The 22,647-nt window shown below is 40.5% G+C and overlaps 1 protein-coding gene across 1 annotated transcript; it reads right to left on the bottom strand.

The window, feature by feature from the left end:
- Window positions 1-842: 842 nt before the first annotated feature.
- Window positions 843-22,647, bottom strand: LOC143973520 (high affinity immunoglobulin gamma Fc receptor I-like). The gene is made up of 6 exons (XM_077474439.1): window positions 22,462-22,647; window positions 13,063-13,338; window positions 6,966-7,229; window positions 5,758-6,039; window positions 5,390-5,653; window positions 843-3,576 (listed from the first exon to the last, which is right to left on the bottom strand). Exons 1-6 carry the CDS (start codon window positions 22,490-22,492, stop codon window positions 3,461-3,463), a joined length of 1,233 nt encoding a protein of 410 aa, XP_077330565.1. The 5' UTR covers window positions 22,493-22,647; the 3' UTR covers window positions 843-3,460.

Raw genomic sequence — 22,647 nt, forward strand, 5'->3', positions numbered from 1 at the left:
AAATTTCTCTCACAGGGGCCACTATACTTCCTACCACAATACAACATATACTGTATATGCAGCGGGTAAAATAAATAAAGATCAGAGTTCATAGAAGAGGCCGATGGAACCTCCAAGATCTGAAGAGCAATTCATGCCACTAGATTCTCTATACAGGAGACGTCTTAAAGCTGTCATTACCAACAAAGGATTTTGTACCAAGTATTAAATACATTTCAGTTAGCGTGTTCAATACTTTTTCCCTTTGACATTCCACTTTATTACACATAACTTCATTTCTGAGCTTCTTTGTTTTGGTTTCTTTGTATGTATGGATTGCAGGGGTCGATACCGACATGTGGTAAAAATTGCATATCAATAGCACCTTTAGAAATGTGTTTTCCTAGAAAAATGGTGACTAGTCAATATGTATTTTACACGCTGCATATACAGTATATGTTGTATTTATTAGCAGATTATTGAATCATACTTTCATGGAGGATGTCTTTATCATGTCTTACAGGAAACAGGACAATACAAGTACATAGAAAGAGGATAGACAAACATCCTGTCATATCATAGAAAACATTATAATACTATAGCGCCATCTGCTGCATAGATAGGTATAATACATACAGTGTATATTGCTCAGTTTATATAAGCAACTTTACATTACATGTTGTTGTTCTAAGGAACTATAGTGGCCCCTGTGAGATGCAGAAATTGTACTTTCTCAGACATTTGTGTTTGTTTCACACATTGCATAATATGGCCATGACCCATCAATTCCACTAGCTTTGCAGTTCATACACCATTAACAATAAAAATGTACACAAAAAACAAAACAAAGACAAAAAGAGGTGTAAACATGAAAACATTTTATTCATATAATACACAAGACAAAGGTAGAACTAATTGTAATTTTAAAAAATACTTTATTTTCATAGCGTATTACAAGTAAAAGTAATTTTATTGGGGGGCAGTAAAAACAAAAACATACAGTTGAGCCGTATTTTTACAGCCCCCCCCCCAACATTCCCTGTCACTAAAAGATATCCCACATGCACATCCACTACTTAATTGCCCTGTAGTCTGTTTTTTCATAAAATCCTTCTTGTTTAAACTTTTCCTTTTCCCCTCATTTTCTTTTAAATTGTACCCCTTTCCATTGAACAGCTATCCTTGAGCTCCAGTCAGTGGACTTTGCCTTGGCTGAGATGATGTAATCAGTCTGAAGCAGGAAGGTGTCTCCTTTTCCCAGCTTTTATGCTCTCCTGATGAAGCCATTATGGTGAAACAAGCCAGAGACTCTCAGGTTGCTTTCTCCGCGTGGCTAGTTTGTCCCAGTCCACAATGTTGGGTTTGGGTCTAACACTTTGTGAAATTTTTCTCTGCACCTCAATTTTTTTTTTTTTTTTAAATATGACCACTTTGAGCAGGGCCATCTTAAGAGCATCATAGACCCCTGGGCAAAGTAATGCACTGGGGCCCCTACAAGCCTGTCCCAATTTTTGCACCTACTCTCAAGAATTAAAGTATAATTCCTCACTGTGCCTAACATTGCAGCCTCGCTGTGCCCAACGACACAGCCTCACTGTGCCCAACGTCGCAGCCTCACTGTGCCAACATCGCATCCTCACTAAGCCAACATTGCATCCTCCCTAAGCCAACATTGCATCCTCACTGTGCCAACATTGCAGCCAAACCATGCCCAACATTACAGCCTCACTGACATTGCAGCTTCACCGTGCCCAACACTGCAGCCTCACTGTGCCCAACATTGCAGCCTCACCATGCAGCCTCACTGTCATTGCAACCTCACTGTGCCCAACATTGCAGCCTCACTGTGCCAACATTACAGCCTCACTGTGCTAACATTGAAGCCTCACTGTCACTGCAGCCTCACCATGCTCAACATTGCAGCCTCACTGTGCCCAAAATTGCAGCCTCACTGTGCCCAAAATTGCAGCCTCACCCTGCCCAACATTCCAGCCTCACCATGCCCAAAATTGTAGTTTCATCATGCCCAACATTGCAGCCTCACCGTGCCAACATTGCAGCCTCACTGCGCCATCATTGCAGCCTCACTGTGCCCCCATTGCAGCCTCACTTTGCCCCCATTACAGCCTCACCGTGCCCCCATTGCAGCCTCACCATGCCCCCATTGCAGACTCACCAGGGCGGGTCAATAGAGGGGGTGGCCGGATCATGAATGGAGGAAGAGGAGAGCCGGGGGATCACAGAGCGGATAGCTGCTGTTACAGCTTACATTGAAATTGCCTCCACTCTGCTTGCCGTCACACACAGCCCCACCTCTTCCTGACCCCGTGCCTGTGATAGACAGAATGCATCCCAGCATTGGACCCGCGTTACGTCTATCACAGGCGCGGGGTCAGGAGGAGGTGGGGCTGTGTGTGACGGAGAGCAGAATGGAGGCAATTCCAGTAGCTTCGCTCTAGATCCGACCGGACTGATGGGGCCCCATGTGCACCTGGGCCCCTGGGCTGTGCCCAGGTGTGCCCGCTCGGTAAGCTGTCCCTGACTCTGAGAAGACATTGCCTCCTTTTCTATCCCTGGGACATCTATACAAGAATTGGAAAGGCAGTTGTCCCCGACACATGAAAACACAGACAGAAATAAAAGCATTGTCAGATGTTCTAACCTTTCCCAACTCTACTAAAAGTTGGATTTTTTTTGTCAGTGTCCCATTGGAGAGATCAACCATTCTCACCAGGAGCACAAATGTATGTCACAACCTCAAAGAGTCTCAAGGCCCTTTCTTGCTCTATCCAAAATGAAATTAAAAAATTTGACTAAAGATGGGCTTTCATTTTTTGGGACTGAATTATTCCCTTTGCCAAAATATAATGTTTGCCTCTTGTGCTGGTCAATGATGCTTTTTAAAGAGGAAGTAAAAATGCAACCTTTAAGCCTTCAAGGCAAAGGCATAATGAGCTAGTATGCATAGCATACTAGCTCATTATGAATAACTTACCTGAGAACGAAGCCCCCGAAGTGGTCCTCCGTCTTCATGTTCGCCGCTGCCATGTATCCCGGAGTGACTTCCGGGTCTCGCTGGTCCGGCGCTGTGATTCACCAGAGCCGCGATGATGTCACTCCCGCGCATGCGCATGGGAGCTGACACGAGCGGCATATCGCCGCGATCTGCGGCCTGCCCAGTGCGCCTGCACGACGCTGTCTATGGCGCATGCGCCGTAGACAGCGGTGGCTGTCTTTTTGTAAATATCTCCTAAACCATATAGGTTTAGGAGATATTTCTTGGACCTACAGGTAAGCCTTAATCTAGCCTCCACCATGCCATTTTATGTGGGCAAGGTCTACACTCTTCACTTTAAACATAAGGTCAAAGCCATCAATTAAAAAACAATCTTGATAAAATACTTCATTCGAATGGTATTGTATAAGTTCCAATTACCCAACATTCTCACAATCTATCATGCCTCCTTTCTGTAAAATAGGTTTAGCTCGTTTTGACATAATCGAACAGGATTACGGCAAGTGCAATTATTATGAGCCCAGATAGTACCAGTCGAATAATATTTTGCAGGTTATAGCCATCTTGTTTTTCTATTCTTCCTAGAAAAATTAAAGAAAAACATCAAAGAGTTTTTAATAAATATTATCTTATTATCTTAAGCAAATGTAGTAATCATTACATCATATCGACAGATGACATCATACATTTATTTATATAGCATAGCAAAATAACTCACTGGGCAGAGATCATGTCATGACATCTGGTTTGTTTTCTCTGAAACTTTCCATATGTTTTCTTTTTTTTTTCTTTACAAGTATGGTCAGAAACAGTAAACCCATTACCAAAACGGTATCTAAAGGCCACACAATGGCTCTTCATGTCTTATACCACTAATTGTTCTGTTCAAATCTTGGTGTCACGGGTATATAAAAGATCTAAAAGTAGATATGGGCCTTCTGTAGTATGATATCTAAAAGCATCCGGTCCTTCCTAACCAGCAGACCATGAAAGATACCTCACATGTGTGGTTTGAACATCGTTTTCATATGCGCTAGTCACGCATGCGTTCACTTCTGCACGCAAGCTCATCGGGGCAGGGCGCATTTAAATTTTTTATTTTCTTATTTATTTTACCTTTTTTTTATGGAAAAATCCCTTGTAATACAAAAAAAAGCATGAAAGGACCTCTTAAATATGAGATCTGGGGTAAAAAAAAAAAACCTCAGATCTCATATTTAGACTAAAATGCAATAAAAATAAAATAAAATTGTCATTTAAAAAAATGAAGAAAAAAAAGCCTTTTAAGAGCTATGGGCGGAAGTGACGTTTTGACGTCGCTTCCGCCCTACAATGATATGGAGACGGGTGGCGGCCATCTTCCCCTCACTTGTCTCAATGTCAGGCCACAAGAAGGAAGGACCTGATCGGTGGAGGGCACCAGAGCGACCACTTTTATCTTAAACCAGACCGCTCACTGAAGAAGAGGATACCGGGGTTATGGCAGCTAGTTGCCGCCATGACTTCAAACAGCCGACGTATAACGACGGTGGGCGGTCCGGAAGTGGTTAAGGATGGATTTTACCTATGGAGGACCAATTAACGATTCATAAAAAAGCAAAAGGTGAGGAAAGATATCCTCAAAAGAGGTCCATACCCCAAAGAAAAGTCTGTTCCCACCTCTTTCCTTTAAGGTATGGACACCTTTTGGGGATATCTTTCCTCAACTTTTGCTTTATTATGAATCAATATTGAGTTGGCCCACCGTTTGCAGCTATAACAGCTTCAACTCTTCTGGGAAGGCCGTCCACAAGGTTTAGGAGTGTGTTTATGGGAAAGTCTGACCATTCTTACAGAAGCTCATTTGTGAGCTCAGGCAATGATTTTGGACTGTCTCCAATCTAATTCATCCTAAAGGTGTTCCATCAGGTTGAAGTGCAGTCCAGTCAAGTTCTTCCACCTCAAACTTGCTTATCCATGTCTTTATTGACCTTGCTTAGTGCACTGGTCCAAATAATTTGGTGGAGGGGGGGATTATGGTGTGGGGTTGTTTTTCAGGGGTTGGGCTTGGCCCCATCCTTCCAGTGAAGGGGACTCTTAAGGCGTCAGCATACTGACACACTTTGGACATTTTCATGCTCCCAACTTTGTGGGAACAGTTTGGGGATGACCCCCAGTGCACAAATCAAGGTCCATAAAGACATGGATGAGCAAGTTGAAGAGTTGAAGCTATTATAGCTGCAAAGGGTGGGCCAAGTCATTATTGAACCCTACGGACTAAGACCGGGATGCCATTAAAGTTCATGTATGTGTAAAGGCAGGTGTCCCAATACTTTTGACAATATAGTGTAGCTGTAGTGCTTGCTGAATAGCATTTAAAACTATCGTTTGGTATGGATCTTATCTTATACTTACTTTGTGTTGACACATCACTCCTCTTCTTTACATTGTTGTTTGGATCTTTCACTTCACAAAAATAATTCCCAGAATCCTCTAACTGGACTCCATAGTGAAAAGATTTGCTGAAGTTTTGAACAATTTGGTCATTTCTGTAGAATGCAAACTGAAGTTCTGTTGTCTCTCTTAGTGGACTAAGACTTGTATGACATGTCAGGATCATGTTGTCATCTTCTGTGATCGGATAGGAAGTGATGTTTATCTTTGGCTTGGAAAAAAGACCTAAAAAAGACAAATCATCATATAAAACAACACCAAAGCCATACGATATAATCCATATAAAGAATTATAAAGTGATTACTAGGCTGAGTGTTTTGGTAACTTACTCTGAATAAGGAGATCTATTTCTTTACTGGTCTTTGTTATACTATCATCAGAAGTTTTCACTTCACAGGAATAATTCCCAGAATCCTCCAGCTGAGCAGACTGGACTCCATATTGGTTGGATAAACTGAAATTCTGTATGTTCTGTCCATCTCTGTAGAAAGCAAACTTCAGTTCTACCATCTGTTTAAGAGGACTGGGGCTCGTCTCACATGTTAGGGTCACGTGATCACCTTCTACCATTGGATATGGTGGCATTTTTATTTCAGGAGAATAGAACACCTCTAAAAGACAACACACCCCAAAATAATTATTGAACAACACAACTGTAAAAAAAATATTCTGAGGTTGATTTACTAAAGGCAAATAGACTATTCACTTTTCAAAAGACGTGGCATTTTGTAAGGGAATTATCCTCAGAGCTTGGTGAATGAGGCAAAGCTCTGCTGAGTTCCATCATCCAATCCTGTATCTAGCTTGTGTTGCAGTCCGTGCTGGACTAACTGAATAGGTCACTGGTCCTGAGTGGGTATTCGTGTGGGCAGAAGGAATAAATGTCTTCCTGTGGATAGTGCCCAGTGATGGACGGTTGGGTTGGACCCTCTGGGGGATTGGGCTGCTGCCTTTTCTGTGTGACCTTAAGGTTGTTTCAGCATGTAGACTTAGATAAAAAGAAAGGAGCACCCGATGTCCAGAGAAATGAGAAGTATGGTTTATGGATTTTTAATAAAAATTTGCAACATGTACATCAAACCGACGCGTTTCAGGGGAAAGACTCCTCCTTCTTCAGAGCTGTTGCTGCATACTATTTGGGGGAAAGATTCCAGAAGTGGATGCATTGGATCAAAGTTTCTGAATGGCGGGATGCCAGCTTTCTTTGTTTGCTGCTTACTGTATACATGTACAGTTCATGTTGATAATTTATATTAAAGATTTGTGAAACATATTTTAGAAGTCACATTTCTCTGGACCCAGGCCTCTCCTTTCTTTTTATCAAAATCATCCAATCCTGTGGACGCAAAAATGCTGTTTTTGTATTTTCCTTGCACATGATTTGTTATTCTTACAAAGTTATATTTTGTAACATTCCCTTAGGAAAAATTTCCGTTGCAATTTCTCTTTCAAACAGGTTATTTGTCTTTCGAAAATCAACCCCTTTGTGTAATTTTTATCCCATCTATGGAAATTCCTGATTTCAGAAAAGCTTTACCTTTGACATAAATCAATGTTTCATCAAACTGTGTTTGATCAGAAGTAAAGCCCAATTTCTTTTCACAGCGATATTTGCCGGACATATCCACAGTCACTCTACTAACATAGAAATTAGAATTTTGGTCTGATGTCTGTATGATCTTTCCATTCTTGGAGAATGTTATATTTTGATTCTCATGCTTATATCCAGGAACACTGTGACATCGAAGATGTAATGATTCTTCTTCAAAAACAGAGTTAGGAGCTTGCAAGATGACCCCTTCTGTAAAAAATATACGGTACATTAGATAACTTACATTCAAAAGTAAATAGCTTTGGAACTTAAATAGGATATCAAGAAAACTTGGACCTCTCCATGACACGCCATCCATCCCAAAATCCTAATAATAGCAACAGCAATTATAACAATAACAACCCTTATCTTCTTTTTTTTTTGCCTGCATTGCTCAGAGAACGTATGTTGCTATGATTTAATTAATTTAATGATTTAATTACATTTTATGATTTATGATATAAGTTGCAGCAGTACCAGATTGCATCAACAGGTAGAGCTGCAGATGAAATCTAAAGTTATGCCTCGTACACACGATCAAACAATCCGGTGGAAAAGCCGGACAATCCCACCGTGTGTGTGCTCCGGCGGACTTTTTTTACCCAAAAGTCAGACGGACTAAGAAAGTATTTTTGCACTCCAATCTGTCCGCTGAAACTCGCATTTCGGCGGACAATCCTGCCGCGTGTGTGCCAGTCCGCCGCACTTTTGAAATGAACGGACTTTTCCCGCCCGGAGAAAAGTCCGCTCATTTTGAGTGCATCTCCAGGTAGCCGTGGCCAGCAACGCCTCCTTCACTGGCCCCGGCTACCTGGAGTCCGTTAATTTCAAAAGTCACCTAGTATGGACTTAATGGGGAACCCCATAGCTGAAAAAACGGCGTGGGGGTCCCCCCAGGTCCATATCAGACCCTTATCCATGTTGAGGGCACGCGGCCTGATACGGCTCAGGAGGGGGGGTGCTCGCTCATCCCCACCCCCTTTCCTGGCCGGCCGGAATTGCGTGCTCTCAACATGGAGGGGTGCCTTGGGGAAGGGGGGGCCGTGCCCCAAAGCACCTTGTTCCCATGTTGATGAGGACAAGGGCCTCTTCCCGACAACCCTGGCCGTTGGTTGTCGGGGTCTGCGGGCGGGGGGCTTATCGGAATCCGGGAGCCCCCTTTAATAAGGGAGCCCCCGGATCCCGGCCCCCCACCCTATGTGAATGAGTATGGGGTACAATGTACCCCTACCCATTCACCTGTGAAAAAAAGTAAAAAAAAAACACAACAAGGTTTAAAATAGTTTATTGCACAGCGGCCAAGGTTGTCGGGAAGAGGCCCTTGTTCTCATCAACATGGGGACAAGGTGCTTTGGGGTGGGGGGGGCCGCGCAGCCCCCCCTTCCCCAAGGCACCCCCATGTTGAGGGCACGCGGCCTGGTACGGCTCAGGAGGGGGGGCGCTCGCTTGTCCCCACCCCTATTCCTGGCTGGCCGGGTAGCGTGCTCGGATAAGGGTCTGATATGGACCTGGGGGGGACCCCACGCCGATTTTTCGGCGTAGGGGTTCCCCTTTAAGTCCATACCATGTGACGGGGCCAGCGACGCCTCCTTCGCTGGCCCCGGCTACCTGGAGACACGCTCAAAATTAGCAGACTTTCCTCCGCGTGTGTAGGGGAGTCCATTCATTTCAAAAGTACGGCGGATAGTCCAGCGGACTTAGTACACCGGATAGTCTGCTCCCTATGTACGTGGCATAAGAGCTCCTGGTATTGGTAATACACAGGAGTTGGGAACTGCTGGGACCACCTCTATTACACTATATTAAAGCGGACCTAAAATCTCAATACTTACTTCTGCTTCAATGGTCCAAGGTCCTTTGCCAGAACTGGAATCTTCTCCTTGACTTCTTCCGGGTCCTGGCCTTTGGCCATCTTGATTGGCCGTCACAGGATGAGATAACTGTCAGCGGACAGGTAGGTTTTATTGCAGAGGAAACATTACAATAAAGAACCTGCCTGCTCAGTTTTATGTTTACTATGGGCTGTGATTTCATGTGGCTTCACAGTCATCTACAGGGAAAAAGCTGCGCTGAAATAATGAGACCTATGTCTATTAAACCAGAATAGTGATCATATAAACATAGGTGGACAATCTAAATAAATTGATAAAAAAAATCTTAATAAATCAATATAAGTGTTTATAAATAAAACAAAAAGTGCATTGTGCCAAATAAAGTCCACAGTGGTAGTTGTTTCTATAGAAAATTTCCAAGCGCGAAAAAACACCAGTGAATTTTTTTTTTTCCAAAATAGATTTTTATTGTTATATTTTAATAATTACAGGTTGAAGATTATGTACAATCTGTTATCCAAAGTAAAGGGAAAAGCATTAACATAATATAGAGTCGCTACTTAATTGAATGGAGGGAAGAGGCACTTCCACCCGGACACCCCGGTAGGGTGCTAGACTGTGTCCGTGGGAAGGCATTCACCACCCTCCTGCAGATTAACCCTCAAAGCTACATCAGCATTGAGAATTATATAGCAAGGATTTACAAGGAGTGAACATTAACAGTTTTTGGGGTGTAGTAGAAATTGAGAGGGATTACATCAGAATCTCCCCCCTTGTACACACGGTCGGACATTCCGATGGAAAATGTCCGATCGGACCGTGTTGTCGGATAATCCAACCGTGTGTGGGCTCCATCGGACTGTTTCCGTCGGAATATCCAACGGATAAAGTTTTAGAGCTGGGCTATAAAACTTGCCGACAACATGATCTGATCGGACTTTGTCCGATTGTGTGTAGAGAATTCTGATCGGACAAAGTGCCATGCATGCTCAGATCAAATTCCTATACCGAAGCTATTGGCTACTAGCCTGAACGTAGTCCCTTCGCAACTAAATAATGTCATCACGTTACGTATGATAGGATTTTCCGACAACTTTGTCCGACCGTGTGTATGCAACACAAGTTTTGGACAAAATCCGACTGATTTTGTTGTCGGAATGTCCGACCGTGTGTACAAGGGCTTAGGGGTAGAACGTCTTAATCAGTTCATTAGAGTTAACCCAGTCAGTCCATTGTTGCCACTTTTGGTGTATACATGTTTTACTGTTATGTCAAAGTGCCAGGGTCGTTTTGTGTATAAAGTGTTCGTGTGTAGTGCTGATCACATTGTGAAGAGAGGGGGGATCTGGATTTTTCCACTTCCTAGCTATACTGAGGCGACCTGACAAGAGTATGTGAGTTATGACAGTTCTCGTCGGATTGGGGATTCAGTCTAGGTTCAGAGATAGCAATGCCAGTGATGGTTGTTCTTCCATTGTTATTTTTGTCACGTCAGATATTAATTGGAACACTGAGTTCCAAAAAAGAGAAAGTTTGGGGCAATTCCAGAATAATAGGCAGTAGATCGCCTGAATGTCCACATAACCTCCAACGGGAGTTGTCTAATGTTGTGTTAAATTTGGACAGTCTGTCAGGTACCAATGATATGTCAGTTTGTACACAAGTTCCCAGAGAGTGGAGCAACAGGTGGCTTTGTAGGTGGATTGGTCAGCTTTGTCCCATTGGGCTAAAGTGAAGTTTTATTTTAAGTCTTTTTCCCATCTGGTAATTGCAGTGGAGGTGGAGAATGTGGTTTTGGAGTGGAGCAAATTATAAAACATTGTTATGCCTTTCTGGTGGGTAGTAGGGGATTTGAAGTAAATCCAGGCTTTTTGAGGGAGTTTACATGTGCATGTTTTGAGTGATTTGAGGCAATGTTGGGTGCGTATGTACAGGAATATGTCAGAGTTTGGAGTTGATATTCTTTTTGTAGTGCAGGGAACGTTTTGGGTTTATCATTGTCAAAGAGATCGGATATGTAGGAAATACCTTTATCTCTCCAGCGGCCATAAGAAGTCGAGAACATCAGTAGTTGCAGAGCATCTATAGGAATTTGTACCGTTGCTTGTGTGGGGCGGGTCGAGGTGATTTGCAAAAATCGGGACCAAGCTTTAAACGTAGCTACAATTGTTGGTGATAGGCGGGGGGAGTTTCGCTCCTAGTGTGGTAGCAAAAAGCCAAGTAGACAGTTTATTGCCTTGAGTTAGGGATGATTAAATTTTTTCCCATATTGTGTAAGGGGGTGAAGGTAGAAACCACTCTCTTGATTGTGTGAGGATGGATGCCATGTAGTAGTCTTGGAAATTGACAAGTTCTAGTCCTCCTGCCGATCGATTTAATTAATTGATTATGGGCACATCTTGGTTTTTTACCTTTCCAAATAAACTTTGATAGGATTGATTGGAGTGAGTTGAGGTATCTAAGAGGTAGGGGGATAGGAATTGTGCGGAAAAAATATAATATTTCGGGGTGATGTAACATTTTGAACGCCGCCAAGCATCCTAACCATGAGAACTCAAAGGACGCCAGCCTGGAGAGATCTGTTTGTAACTTAGATCGGAAAGTAATTGGTGGAGAACAATGTTTTAGATAAGATATGCTGTGGTCCACCCATGTGTATGGGAATCATAGTTTAAGTCGATTACAAGTGGGAACATCTAGTCCCAAGTTATAGTATGTATGATTTAGTCTCACTGACTTTGTAATAAGAGATATCGCTGAACCAGGCGAGCGTCCTTTGGACCTCAGGAAGGGAACGGTCAGGGTTGGTGATCATGAGGATCACGTCGTCTGCAAACAAGCTGATTTTATGTTCTAAGTCTACAAGAGGTATACCGGCGGTATGGTTATTGGATCTTTTGCTTTCTGCTAAAGGTTCCATGACAAGGTTGAATATAATGGGTGATAGAGGACAGCCTTGCCTTGTGCCATTGGAGATCTGGAATCGTGAGGAAAGAGTATCTGCTGAGAATACTCGAGCAGAGGGGTTGGAGTACAAGGCCATTATTGCATCATCATGTATACTACCAGTGATTCCGAATTTGTTTAGTACTGCTTATATATAACCCCAGTAGACTCTCCAAAGCTTATCCAGGATTTTAAGCCTGCAAGGACTTCGCTTATCCAGGATTTTAAGCCTGCAAGGACTTCGCTTATCCAGGATTTTAAGCCTGCAAGGACTTCATTGTTGTTCCATCCTCTTGCATTTTAATACGTTTGTGGAGCCAAAGCTTATCCAGGATTTTAAGCCTGCAAGGACTTCATTGTTGTTCCATCCTTTTGCATTCCAAGGCCCAGGCTGGGTTAAAACTACCTGCTTGCTTGGCTTACATTCTAGTAAGCATGAATTTCTTAAGGTGGTGGTGCACTTCGTTGTGAAATTCACTGGTGTATTTTCTCGTTTAGAAGTTTTCTATAGAAACAACTACCATTGTGGACTTTATTTGGCACAACGCACTTTTTGTTTTATTTATAAACACCTGTATTGATTTGTTAAGGTTTTTTATCAATTTATTTAGATTGTCCACCTATGTTTATATGATCACTATTCTGGTTTAATACACATAGGTCTCATTATTTAAGCGCAGCTTTTTCCCTGTATACGTTTTTTGTGTATATCCCACAATAAGCTGCTGCTCAATATTTGATATATAATTTTTCCAAAGCGCATTATTTTCCCCCTTTTTCACGGTCATCTGCCCACTGCTTATGCTCTAGATGCTCTGTGCTTTGTGAATGGTCCAGCAGCCTTCTGGGACCCGTGATGTGTCCCAGAAGGTTGCGGACATTGAAGATGTGGGAGTCTATACCACCCTGTGGCACTAATGATCCTAATGAACTGTGAATATTGCTTATTACCTTTTCGTGATTGCTGTGATACTCACTTTTTGTTTAACAAAGTACCATGTTCAACTTTCTAACTGTTACGCTATGTACCCACATTGCCGATGTACCACGTGCAATGTTAATTGTACACCATTTTATGCTGAAACAATAAACATTTTGAAAGAAAACCAGGTCCCCCCCCCCAGTGAGTGACAATAATAGAAGAGGAAGAGGAGGGGAGGAGGGCATAAAGTGGAACTTCCCCTTTAGGGTGAAGTTGCTCTTTAAGCTCAAAGTATTATTGTAAACGTTTTGTCTGATGCAGTTATTCAGACTGCTGAACTCACCATTCTTGACAATTAGACTAACCGGGTCACTACGTTCACTGTCATCGATCTGGCATTGGTATCTTCCACTGTCTAGAAGGGAGGCAGAACCAATGTAAATGCTCTGATGTCTTGCAATTTGTTGAACACCGTTTTTGTACCACTTGTATTTTCCATTTCTTGTCTCTGCTGATCCCATGTTACACCTGATAGTGATTTGTTCATGCTGGAATATCTTATTCCAGTTTGGCGTACAGGTCACAAAAGGTTTGTTTATTGCTCCCGATGCACAGGTATCTGGTAAAATGTAATAACAGACGTGTTACTATGTCTTCAATAAATATGTGTACACCTGAACATTACACTTGTATGAGCTTGTTGGCCACCCCATTCCATAATGATGGACATTATTATGAAGAGGTCCACCTTTGTGGCTACAGCAGCCTCCACTCTTCTGGGAAAGCTTTTAGCTAAGAAAATTGTGTGTGTGTCTGTGGGAATTTTGCCCAGTCAGCCAAGAGAACATATGTAAGGTTGGGTTACTGACATTGGATGAGAAGGCCTGGCTCATAATTCATCCCAGAGGTGTTCAGTAGGGTTGAGTAGGTACCTGAAAACTGCCCTGGGGTTTCATTAATCATTTTCTGATTTTCCCCAGACATGGACTTGTTCACAGATTTAGAGATTTGTTGGCCAGACCGATGGAGAGGCCTTCTCTTTGTGTATTTTGGTGAATCTGTTCAGAGGTCCATCAAAATGAAAATCTGCAGTATTATACCAATGGATGTTTCATTCAATAAAAGAAGTTCATTGTGTTGGATAGATTAGGATAGCTATTGCACCAGGTGGACTTTGCAGCTGCATCCTTTTCATTTCAGTAAACTTAAATTGGCTCTTATGTTGAGCAGCTGGCTTTCTTTGTCCTTTTTGAGGATTTATGTGTTAAAAGAGCATAAATCCTGCATGCACATCGCGCGCGCACGCACTTATACCAATCACTGTTTCATTTACACACATCTGCTAGTCACTTGCCGACATAGGCGTTGCTCCCTACACACGGATATCATCACGACGCTTTACCTTCATACTTCAGGGTATAGTGGGCTACCCACCACTCCCTCACCACTTATAGTCCCCATCACCTTACCAACCCAAAATAGTTTTTAAGCACCCTTAATATTTTTTATGGAGATTTATCTTTTTTTTCTTTTTCAGGGGTTGATGTGTGCACGCTCGTTCTGTGTGTGGGATTAGCCACCTCAGTTCCCGTGTCAGGCTCATGTAGCAGTTCCCATTCCATCACACCGCATATCCCTTCCCAATTGCATGTCATGTAAGTGACTGGGATGGGTTACCCTTCTCTCCTGTCCCAACATTTTTTTACTATGTTGCTTCTATGCCATATACCTGACTTGCTATTACGTTCTTTTTAGACATACAATAGGCACCCCCTCCTGAGAAGTGCTTTAAAATCACGAAACGCGTCGAGCTATATGGGATGCCAACACACATATCATCATACGCCACCAATGTCAGACAGGACACAAACACACTGATTGGCATTTTAACTGCCCAACTAGGATGAGTCAATGGATTGGACTGTTTCAATGTTCATGCATGTATGCATATGCCAATTACTTATGACATGTGTGTATGTATGTATATATATATATATATATATATTTATTGGATACACAGCTGCATAGGGAGAGCTGCATGAGGGTATTTAACCACTTGCTTACTGGGCACTTAAACCCCCCTCAGTCCCAGACCAATTTTCAGCTTTCAGCGCTGATGCACTTTGAATGACAATTGCGCGGGCATACAACACTGTACCCAAATGAAATTTTTATCATTTTTTTCCCACAAATAGAGCTTTCTTTTGGTGGTATTTAGTTACAGCTCGGAGTTTTATTTTTTGCTAAACAAACAAAAAAAGATGCAAAAAAAAAAAAAAAAAAAATCATGTTTTAATAGTTTGTTATAAAATTTTGCAAACGGGTCATTTTTCTCCTTCATTGAAGTGCGCTGATTAGGCGGCACTGATGGCTGCATTGGTGGGCACTGATGGGCTGCATTGGTGGGCACTGATGGGCTGCATTGGTGGGCACTGATGGGCTGCACTGGTGGGCACTGATAGGCATAGTTAAGGCGGCACTAATAGGCACAGATAAGGCGGCACCAATGGGCACAGATAAGGCGGCACTGATGGGCAAAGATGGGCACAGATAAGATGGCATGGGTGGGTGGCACGGATAAGTGGCACGGATGGGTGGCACGGATGGGCACTGATAGGTACCACTGATAGATGGGACTGATGGGCACTGATAGGTGGCACTGATAGGTGGCTCTGATAGGTGGCACTGCTGGGCACTGATGGGCGGCACTGCTGGGCACTGATGGGCGGCACTGGGTCGCAGCACCTTTGAGGCAGATTGTGGGCACTGTGGGTGGCACTGTTGGTGGCACTGCTGGATGGCACTGTGGGTGGCATTGTGGGTGGCACTGTAGGTGACACTGTGGGCACTATGGGCACTGATGGGGGGCACTTACTTTTATTCAGGATGGCACGGCGGTGGGCAGGTGGGCACTGGCAGGGGGCAGGTGGTCAGCTGTATTGCTAGCCGTGATCGGGACTGATGTCCCGATCACGGCCGCCGGTGATCGGCTTTTTTTTTCTCTCCTCGCGCTGTCAGCGCGAGGAGGAATAATAGCCGATTACCGGCTCCGTTCTATCACATGATCAGCTGTCATTGGCTGACAGCTGATCACGTGATAAGGGGTCGGGATCGACCCCTTGCATGGATCGGTGATCAGGCGAGTCTCACGGACTCGCCGATCACAGAGCGCGCCGCGCGCGCCCCTCAGGGGGCGCGCAGGCCGCTCGTATCCGGGACGACGTCAATAGACGTAGTCCCGGAAATGTAGGTCCGCGCTAATGCCGTCATTTGGCAATAGCGCGGATCTGTAGTGGTTAAATTACTGATTGGTACAAGAGGCTACTGGCAGCTACTGTGATTTCTGATCTGGAATTCCCATTAGCTATTGATGAAGCAATAGTCAATTGTATAATTTACTTTGTTTTACGAAAAAATAAAAATAAAATAAATAAATATATATATATATATATATATATATATATATATATATATATATATATATATATATATATATATATATTTATACATTCTTTATTATATTTTTTATTATTTTTTTATATTTTATATTTTATATTTATATTTTCAAAAAAAAAATTATATATATATATATATATATATATATATATATATATATAGATAGATAGATAGATAGATAGATAGATAGATAGATAGATAGATAGATAGATAGATAGATAGATAGATAGATAGATAGATAGATAGATAGAATAAATATATATATATGAAATTATGAAATAATATATTTATACTTCATGTAATGTGAATGTTTACAATTTGATTAAATCTACTCTGTATTTGATTGATTAAATTTACTTTTGAATATTGATCACCTGCCTCATTTAAAGTCCCAAACCATTCGTTTTAATGTATGCGTTAAAAGAGGTTCATTATTAGAGTTTACATACTTTATAAATTTTTTTAAAGATGTGTTTATTCAGCATTTCAGTGCAAATTACACATAAACAGACATAAAAATGAAAAAGAGAACCAAAACATACAAGAGTGAAATAAACAAGATGCCACGCAAACAGGGGAGTAAAGCAGGTGATTCAACATAATCATAATGCAACAGCCTAGGTGACCAAAACAATAATGTTGCAGTATATCAAGAATTATATGAAATAGCATGTTAAGCTTTATCCAGTATTGAAAAGGAATAGTTCTATTTAAATATTTTTTTCAGAATTATATCTTTTCAGAACATTACCTATTTCGATCCATATGCCGGATCTTAAATTGCTTCAATGAAAAATATCAAACTTTATCTGGGTAAATAAAGACCCCAAAAGAATGCACACACTTTACATGCACCAAGATTACAAGGGGTTTAAGGCTACCAGATTTGGTAAAATACTTTCATGCGAAACAGTTGGCTCAACTAATCCGTTTTCATCTATAGACTGCACCGCCCTCGTGGATGAAAATTGAATCATCTCTTTACCCATCGAAACCAATTAGCCATTTAATGTGGTTACGAAATAAAAATAGGCCACCTATAATGTGTCCTACACTTTCCTTTGTTTTCAGTTTATGGGGCAGACGAAGTAAAGCTCATACGTTTATTTCTGTCAGGGCTGGCTTAGCCCTTCCTCCTCTGGGCTGGCCACTCAGCTGTCGGCTAATTGCCAGCTCTCTTCTCTTTCCACAGTTACCAGCTGTTCCCGATAATGCTCTGACCTGCCTATTTAAAGCCTTCCTGCTCACTTTTTCATTTGCCTTTGCGTTGGTCACATCACAAGGAACCATCTCCTGCTGTTTGTTTCAAGACTGACTTGCTGACATCCCACCTGGCTTCTTATCCTGCTTGTGGTTGCTCTCCTTGGATCCCTGACTTCTGGCCTGGCTGATTACCCGATCTGGTTAATTAACTTTGGACTGGCTGACTACCCGATCTGGCTACTGGCTATACTTGACTACACTTTTTCTATTTACCTTTTCATTTTTATTAATAAACAAGTGTGATTTGATTGTACTTCTGTCTCAGTCTGTTTCATGGTTTCTGACAATTTCTCCACATGTTCCTTTGGCTCCCTTAACCGGTATTCCTACATTTGCCCCCAGGACTCAAACCCCTGTTTTTTTTTCTTGGTGGACGAATAAAGGTTTATTACAAATTGCTGATTTTTATGACCATCGGAGTATTTAACAATACAAACACTTCGAGAGAAATTTCAGCTTCCTGATTCTGAGATGCAATATTATTCCCAGATCTTGCATTTTATACAGACTTTACAATATATATATATATATATATATAAAATAAAAATCAGAGGCACTTAAATGATCACAGAATCAGGAACACTGAGGGTAACCAGGATAACTATGCAGTGTAAAGTTCTTTTAACCATCTTGACCAAACCTATTTATATTTAGCAGGGCAACCCCTGTTGGCGGAAGTGTCTTTATATCGTTTGAGAATATTGGTGATCAATTGCTTCCAAAAGGGGATGGATGGGGGGCTTGACCTTCCTGGCATAAAATACCTGGAGACAGACTAGGGTTCCCGCTGCTACTCTTGGAATTCGATTTTCTACTAGCCCAAGTAGGCAGATTTCAATGGTTACAGGAAGAGGAGTCGGTATCAAGGAATTGATGGTATTGAGCACCTCCTCCCAGTACCCAACGATTATGGGACATTTCCTGAAAATGTGGAAAAAATCTCCCAGGGCTTGCCCACATCTCCAGCACTCCCGAGAGTGGAACTGGTTCATTTTATGGAGTCTAGAAGGATTGTAGTATGCTCTATGTACTATCTTGAGCCTTTCACAGAGAGAAATGAGGGCACGGAATGGAAAGTCCCATGCCCCTTGGGTCAGGCAGCATATACAGATGGGGAAGAGATGGGTTCAGCATTGAGTGACATGGACATGTCTGAGGTAGTTTTCACATGTTAAATGCTCCCTCCAAGCTTTAATGGAAGTGGACATGGAAGGAGTCAACTGGTAAGCGGCTCTGGGTCCTCTAAACAGGAGAAAAGGGTTCACATACTTTAAAGTAAAATTTGAGCTATGACTCTGATAAATGACCTGTGATGTTAGGGTTCTTACATTTTTGTAAAGATGAAGAATGGGCACTAACTAAATGAAGCTCTGGTTTTAAAATCTTCAGGAGTGGGTCTTGGGGGAAAAAAAGGTTAGGACAGACTGATGCAGATATGGAAGAGTTTTGGTTAGATAAGTGGCAGACTGAGACAAGTCAAAAGTAATTGCACAGGCTGGTAACCCGTCTGTACTTAAAATGAACCTTGGCTGTTCTTATTACGGACACTTGAGGCCACAATGTACACAGTGGTGTTTCTGCTAGTGGTTCGTCATTGGCACAAAGAAAAAAAAAAGATTGAAAATTAAATTTAGCCTTTAAACATTTTCACTAAAGTGTGAAATGCGGTCAATTTCTCATATTAAAAACCTAGATATTGTGAAACAATTAAGGCACAATGCCTTGTTTTGTACATAATTACAGTAACCACTATGTTAAAACCGCTTACTGTCCAGACCATTTTTCTGTTTTCAGCACTGTCATACTTTGACTAATAATTACTTGGTCGGGCAACACTGTACCCAAATAAATTTTACATCTTTTTTGGAGACCGATAGATCTTTCTTTTGGTGGCATTTAACCACCACTGAGTTTTTTTTATTTTTTACTATATAAAGGAAAAAAAGACCAATATGTTTTTTAAAAAAAAAGGTTTCCCTTAGTTTCTACACAACTTTGCAAATAAATAGTCTTTCGTCATAAATTTAGACCAAAATGTATTCTGCTACCACCAAGGTTGGGGTGTCGTTAACTTAACATACACGCCTGCATCGATTCGCATGAACGGGGTGATATTTGCAATATGGTGTGGAATTCACACAGAACTAGCTGTGGTTACGCAAAAATCATTTTGCTTTGAATATTGATGTCTTATAAATGTTGAAAATGGATGAAAGTTGCAATTAACAGATCGCTTCTGTTATGTGCTCAGCGGATTGAATTTTCGGTAATTTTTTGCCTTGGTAACCAAAGGTCAGCCAGTGTCCACAATTTCTTCTAAACATTACATGTGACTTTCTCTGCAAATCTTTAGCCATTGTGATATCTTTTATGGTAATAATTAAAAATTCTATCTGATATAAAAAATGATTTTTTTTATTTTTTTTAACGTACAATAATTATAGGATTTATTTTGTCAAATTGATGCATGAGTAAGGAAAATGTATGTATTAACTACACTATTATATAATGCAAATATATATAAAAAAAAATCCAAAATTCTGAACTGTCTGCAATAGTGGGGAGAGAGAAAATGAAATAATAAATTAAAAAATTAATTAAAAAAGGGGGGGGAATTAAGTTTTAAGATGCCTTCCCTCTGAGTCAAAAATGAATTAGGAATAATTGAATGTAGACTCTGTAAGGAAAATAATTATAATAATTATAGTATTTATTTTGTCAAATTGATACACGAGTAAGGAAAATGTATATGTTAACTACACTATTATATAATGCAAATATATATAAAAAAAAAAACTCCAATAGTGTTTTAAAATTGTGTAGTTTAGGTATGATTTTTTTCTAGTAGAATGTTTTTATTGATATATAAAAAAAGGGGAAACCAGATAACAAATTCCCACGCAGGGGATATGGACATGAAGCAAAAGATAGAAGTTCATGTGAATATACAAAATAAAACATGTTCTAAGGATATAAATTATAGACTGACACTGACCCTTAAGTCGAGGCCGGGGGTTCAGTGCGTTATGCCCGAGTCTATAGACCCAGGGGCCAAGGTAGACAAGGGAGAGCCGAGCTGTCCGCAATAGTGGGGAGAGAGAAAATTAAATGAAAAATAAATTTAAAAAAAGGGGGAAAAAAATGTAGTTTTAAGAGGCCTTCCCTCTGAGTCAAAAATTAATTAGGAATAATTGAATGTAGACTTTGTAAGGCAAATAATTATAATAATTATAGGATTTATTTTGTCAAATTGATACACGAGTAAGGAAAAGGTATATGTTAACTACACTATTATATAACGCAAATATATAAAATAAATTCCAAATGTTTTTTTAAAATAGTGTAGTTTAGGTATTATTTTTTTCTAGTACAATGTTTTTATTGATATATAAAAAAAGGGGAAACCAGATAACAAATTCCCATGCAGGGGGATATGGACATGAGGCAAAAGATAGAAGTTCACACGAAAGTACATAATAAAACATGTTCTAAGAATATAAATTATAGACTGACATGACCCTTAATTCGAGGCCGGGGGGTCAGTGCGTTATGCCCGGGTCTATAGACCCCCTGAGTTAAAAATTAATTAGGAATAATTGAATGTAGACTTTGTAAGGCAAATAATTATAATATTTATAGGATTTATTTTGTCAAATTGAAACACGAGTAAGGAAAATGTGTTAACTACACTATTATTTAACGTAAATATATATAAAAAAATTCCAATAGTGTTTTAAAATAGTGTAGTTTAGGTATGATTTTTTTTCTAGTACAATGTTTTTATTGTTATATATAAAAAAAGGGGAAACCAGATAACAAATTCCCACGCAGGGGATATGGACATGAAGAAAAAGATAGACGTTCACACGAAAGTACAGAATAAAACATGTTCTAAGGATATAAATTCTAGACTGACACTGACCCTTAAGTCGAGGCCGGGGGGTCAGTGCGTTATGCCCGAGTATATAGACCCTGGGGCCAAGGTAGACAAGGGGGAGCCGAGCTGTCCGCAATAGTGGGAAGAAAGAAAAAAAAATACTAAAGACAAAAAAAAGAGAAAAAAGTGAAAAAAGAAAAGGGGGGGGGGGGGGATTCTGTTTTAAAAGGCTTTCCCTCGAGTCAAATATGAATTAGGAATAATTGAATGTAGACTTTGTAAGGAAAATAATTACAATAATTATAGGATTTATGTTGTCAAATTGATACACGAGTAAGGAAAATGTATGTGTTAACTACACTATTATATAATGCAAATATATAACAAATTCCAATAGTGTTTTAAAATAGTGTAGTTTAGGTATGATTTTTTTTTCTAGTACAATGTTTTAAAAAAAAAAAGGAACAACCAAATAAAAAATTCCTACGCAGGGGATACGGACATGAAGCAAAAGATAGAAGTTCAATGGAAAATACAAAATAAATCATATTCTAAGGATATAAATTATAGACTGACACTGACCCTTAAGTCTAGGCCGGGGGTTAGTGCGTTATGCCCGAGTCTATAGACCCAGGGGCCAAGGTAGACAAGGGGGAGCCGAGCTGTCCTCAATAGTGGGGAGAGAGAAAATTTAATAATAAAAAAAAATAAGGGGTGAAAAAATTACGTTTTAAGAGGCCTTCCCTCTGAGTCAAAAATGAATTAGGAATAATTGAATGTAGACTTTGTAAGGCAAATAATTATAATAATTATAGGATTTATTTTGTCAAATTGGGGAGAGAGAAAAAAATAATAAAGAAAAAAAAATGGGGGATAAATTCAGTTTTAAAAGAGTCAAAAATGAATTAGGAATAATTGAATGTAGACTTTGTAAGGCAAAAAAAAAAAAAAATGCAAGTCAAAAACAATACAAATACAATAAGCACAATAAAAAAATAAAAAATGAATTGATTGAAAACATAAGTTATGAATGAATGAGATGTAAAGAATGATCTAATCTTTATGTGTTCCAACAGTAGAGACAGTAGAGAAAGTTGGTATCTACAATCAAGAGATATAAAAGATATAGAAAATGGCAATACTTACAGACTAAGAAGAGCACTACCAGAGTTGACATGGTTCCTTCAGCCAGCGAAACTGAATATCTGCTTTAGCTGGGGTCAAATTTTTTTTTCTGCTCTCTGCTTCTCATCCGCTCACCCAGACCACAACATGCAAACAGGACAGACTCAAGCCATTACGAAGAAATTCAACAACTCAGGCACGGTGCCA

This window comes from Lithobates pipiens, unplaced genomic scaffold (genome assembly GCF_037356315.1).
Source record: "Lithobates pipiens isolate NorthernLeopardFrog02 unplaced genomic scaffold, aLitPip1_a1.2 Scaffold_83, whole genome shotgun sequence".
NCBI lineage: Eukaryota > Metazoa > Chordata > Amphibia > Anura > Ranidae > Lithobates > Lithobates pipiens.

Excerpts from the sequence above, each read along its gene's own strand:
- LOC143973520 (XM_077474439.1), bottom strand. The coding sequence starts at position 22,492 with ATGTCAACTCTGGTAGTGCTCTTCTTAGTCT. Across the intron at positions 13,339-22,461 it reads GGTAGTGCTCTTCTTAGTCT|ATACCTGTGCATCGGGAGCA; the intron begins GTAAGTATTGCC and ends ACATTTTACCAG. Across the intron at positions 5,654-5,757 it reads AATAGATCTCCTTATTCAGA|GTCTTTTTTCCAAGCCAAAG; the intron begins GTAAGTTACCAA and ends TGTCTTTTTTAG.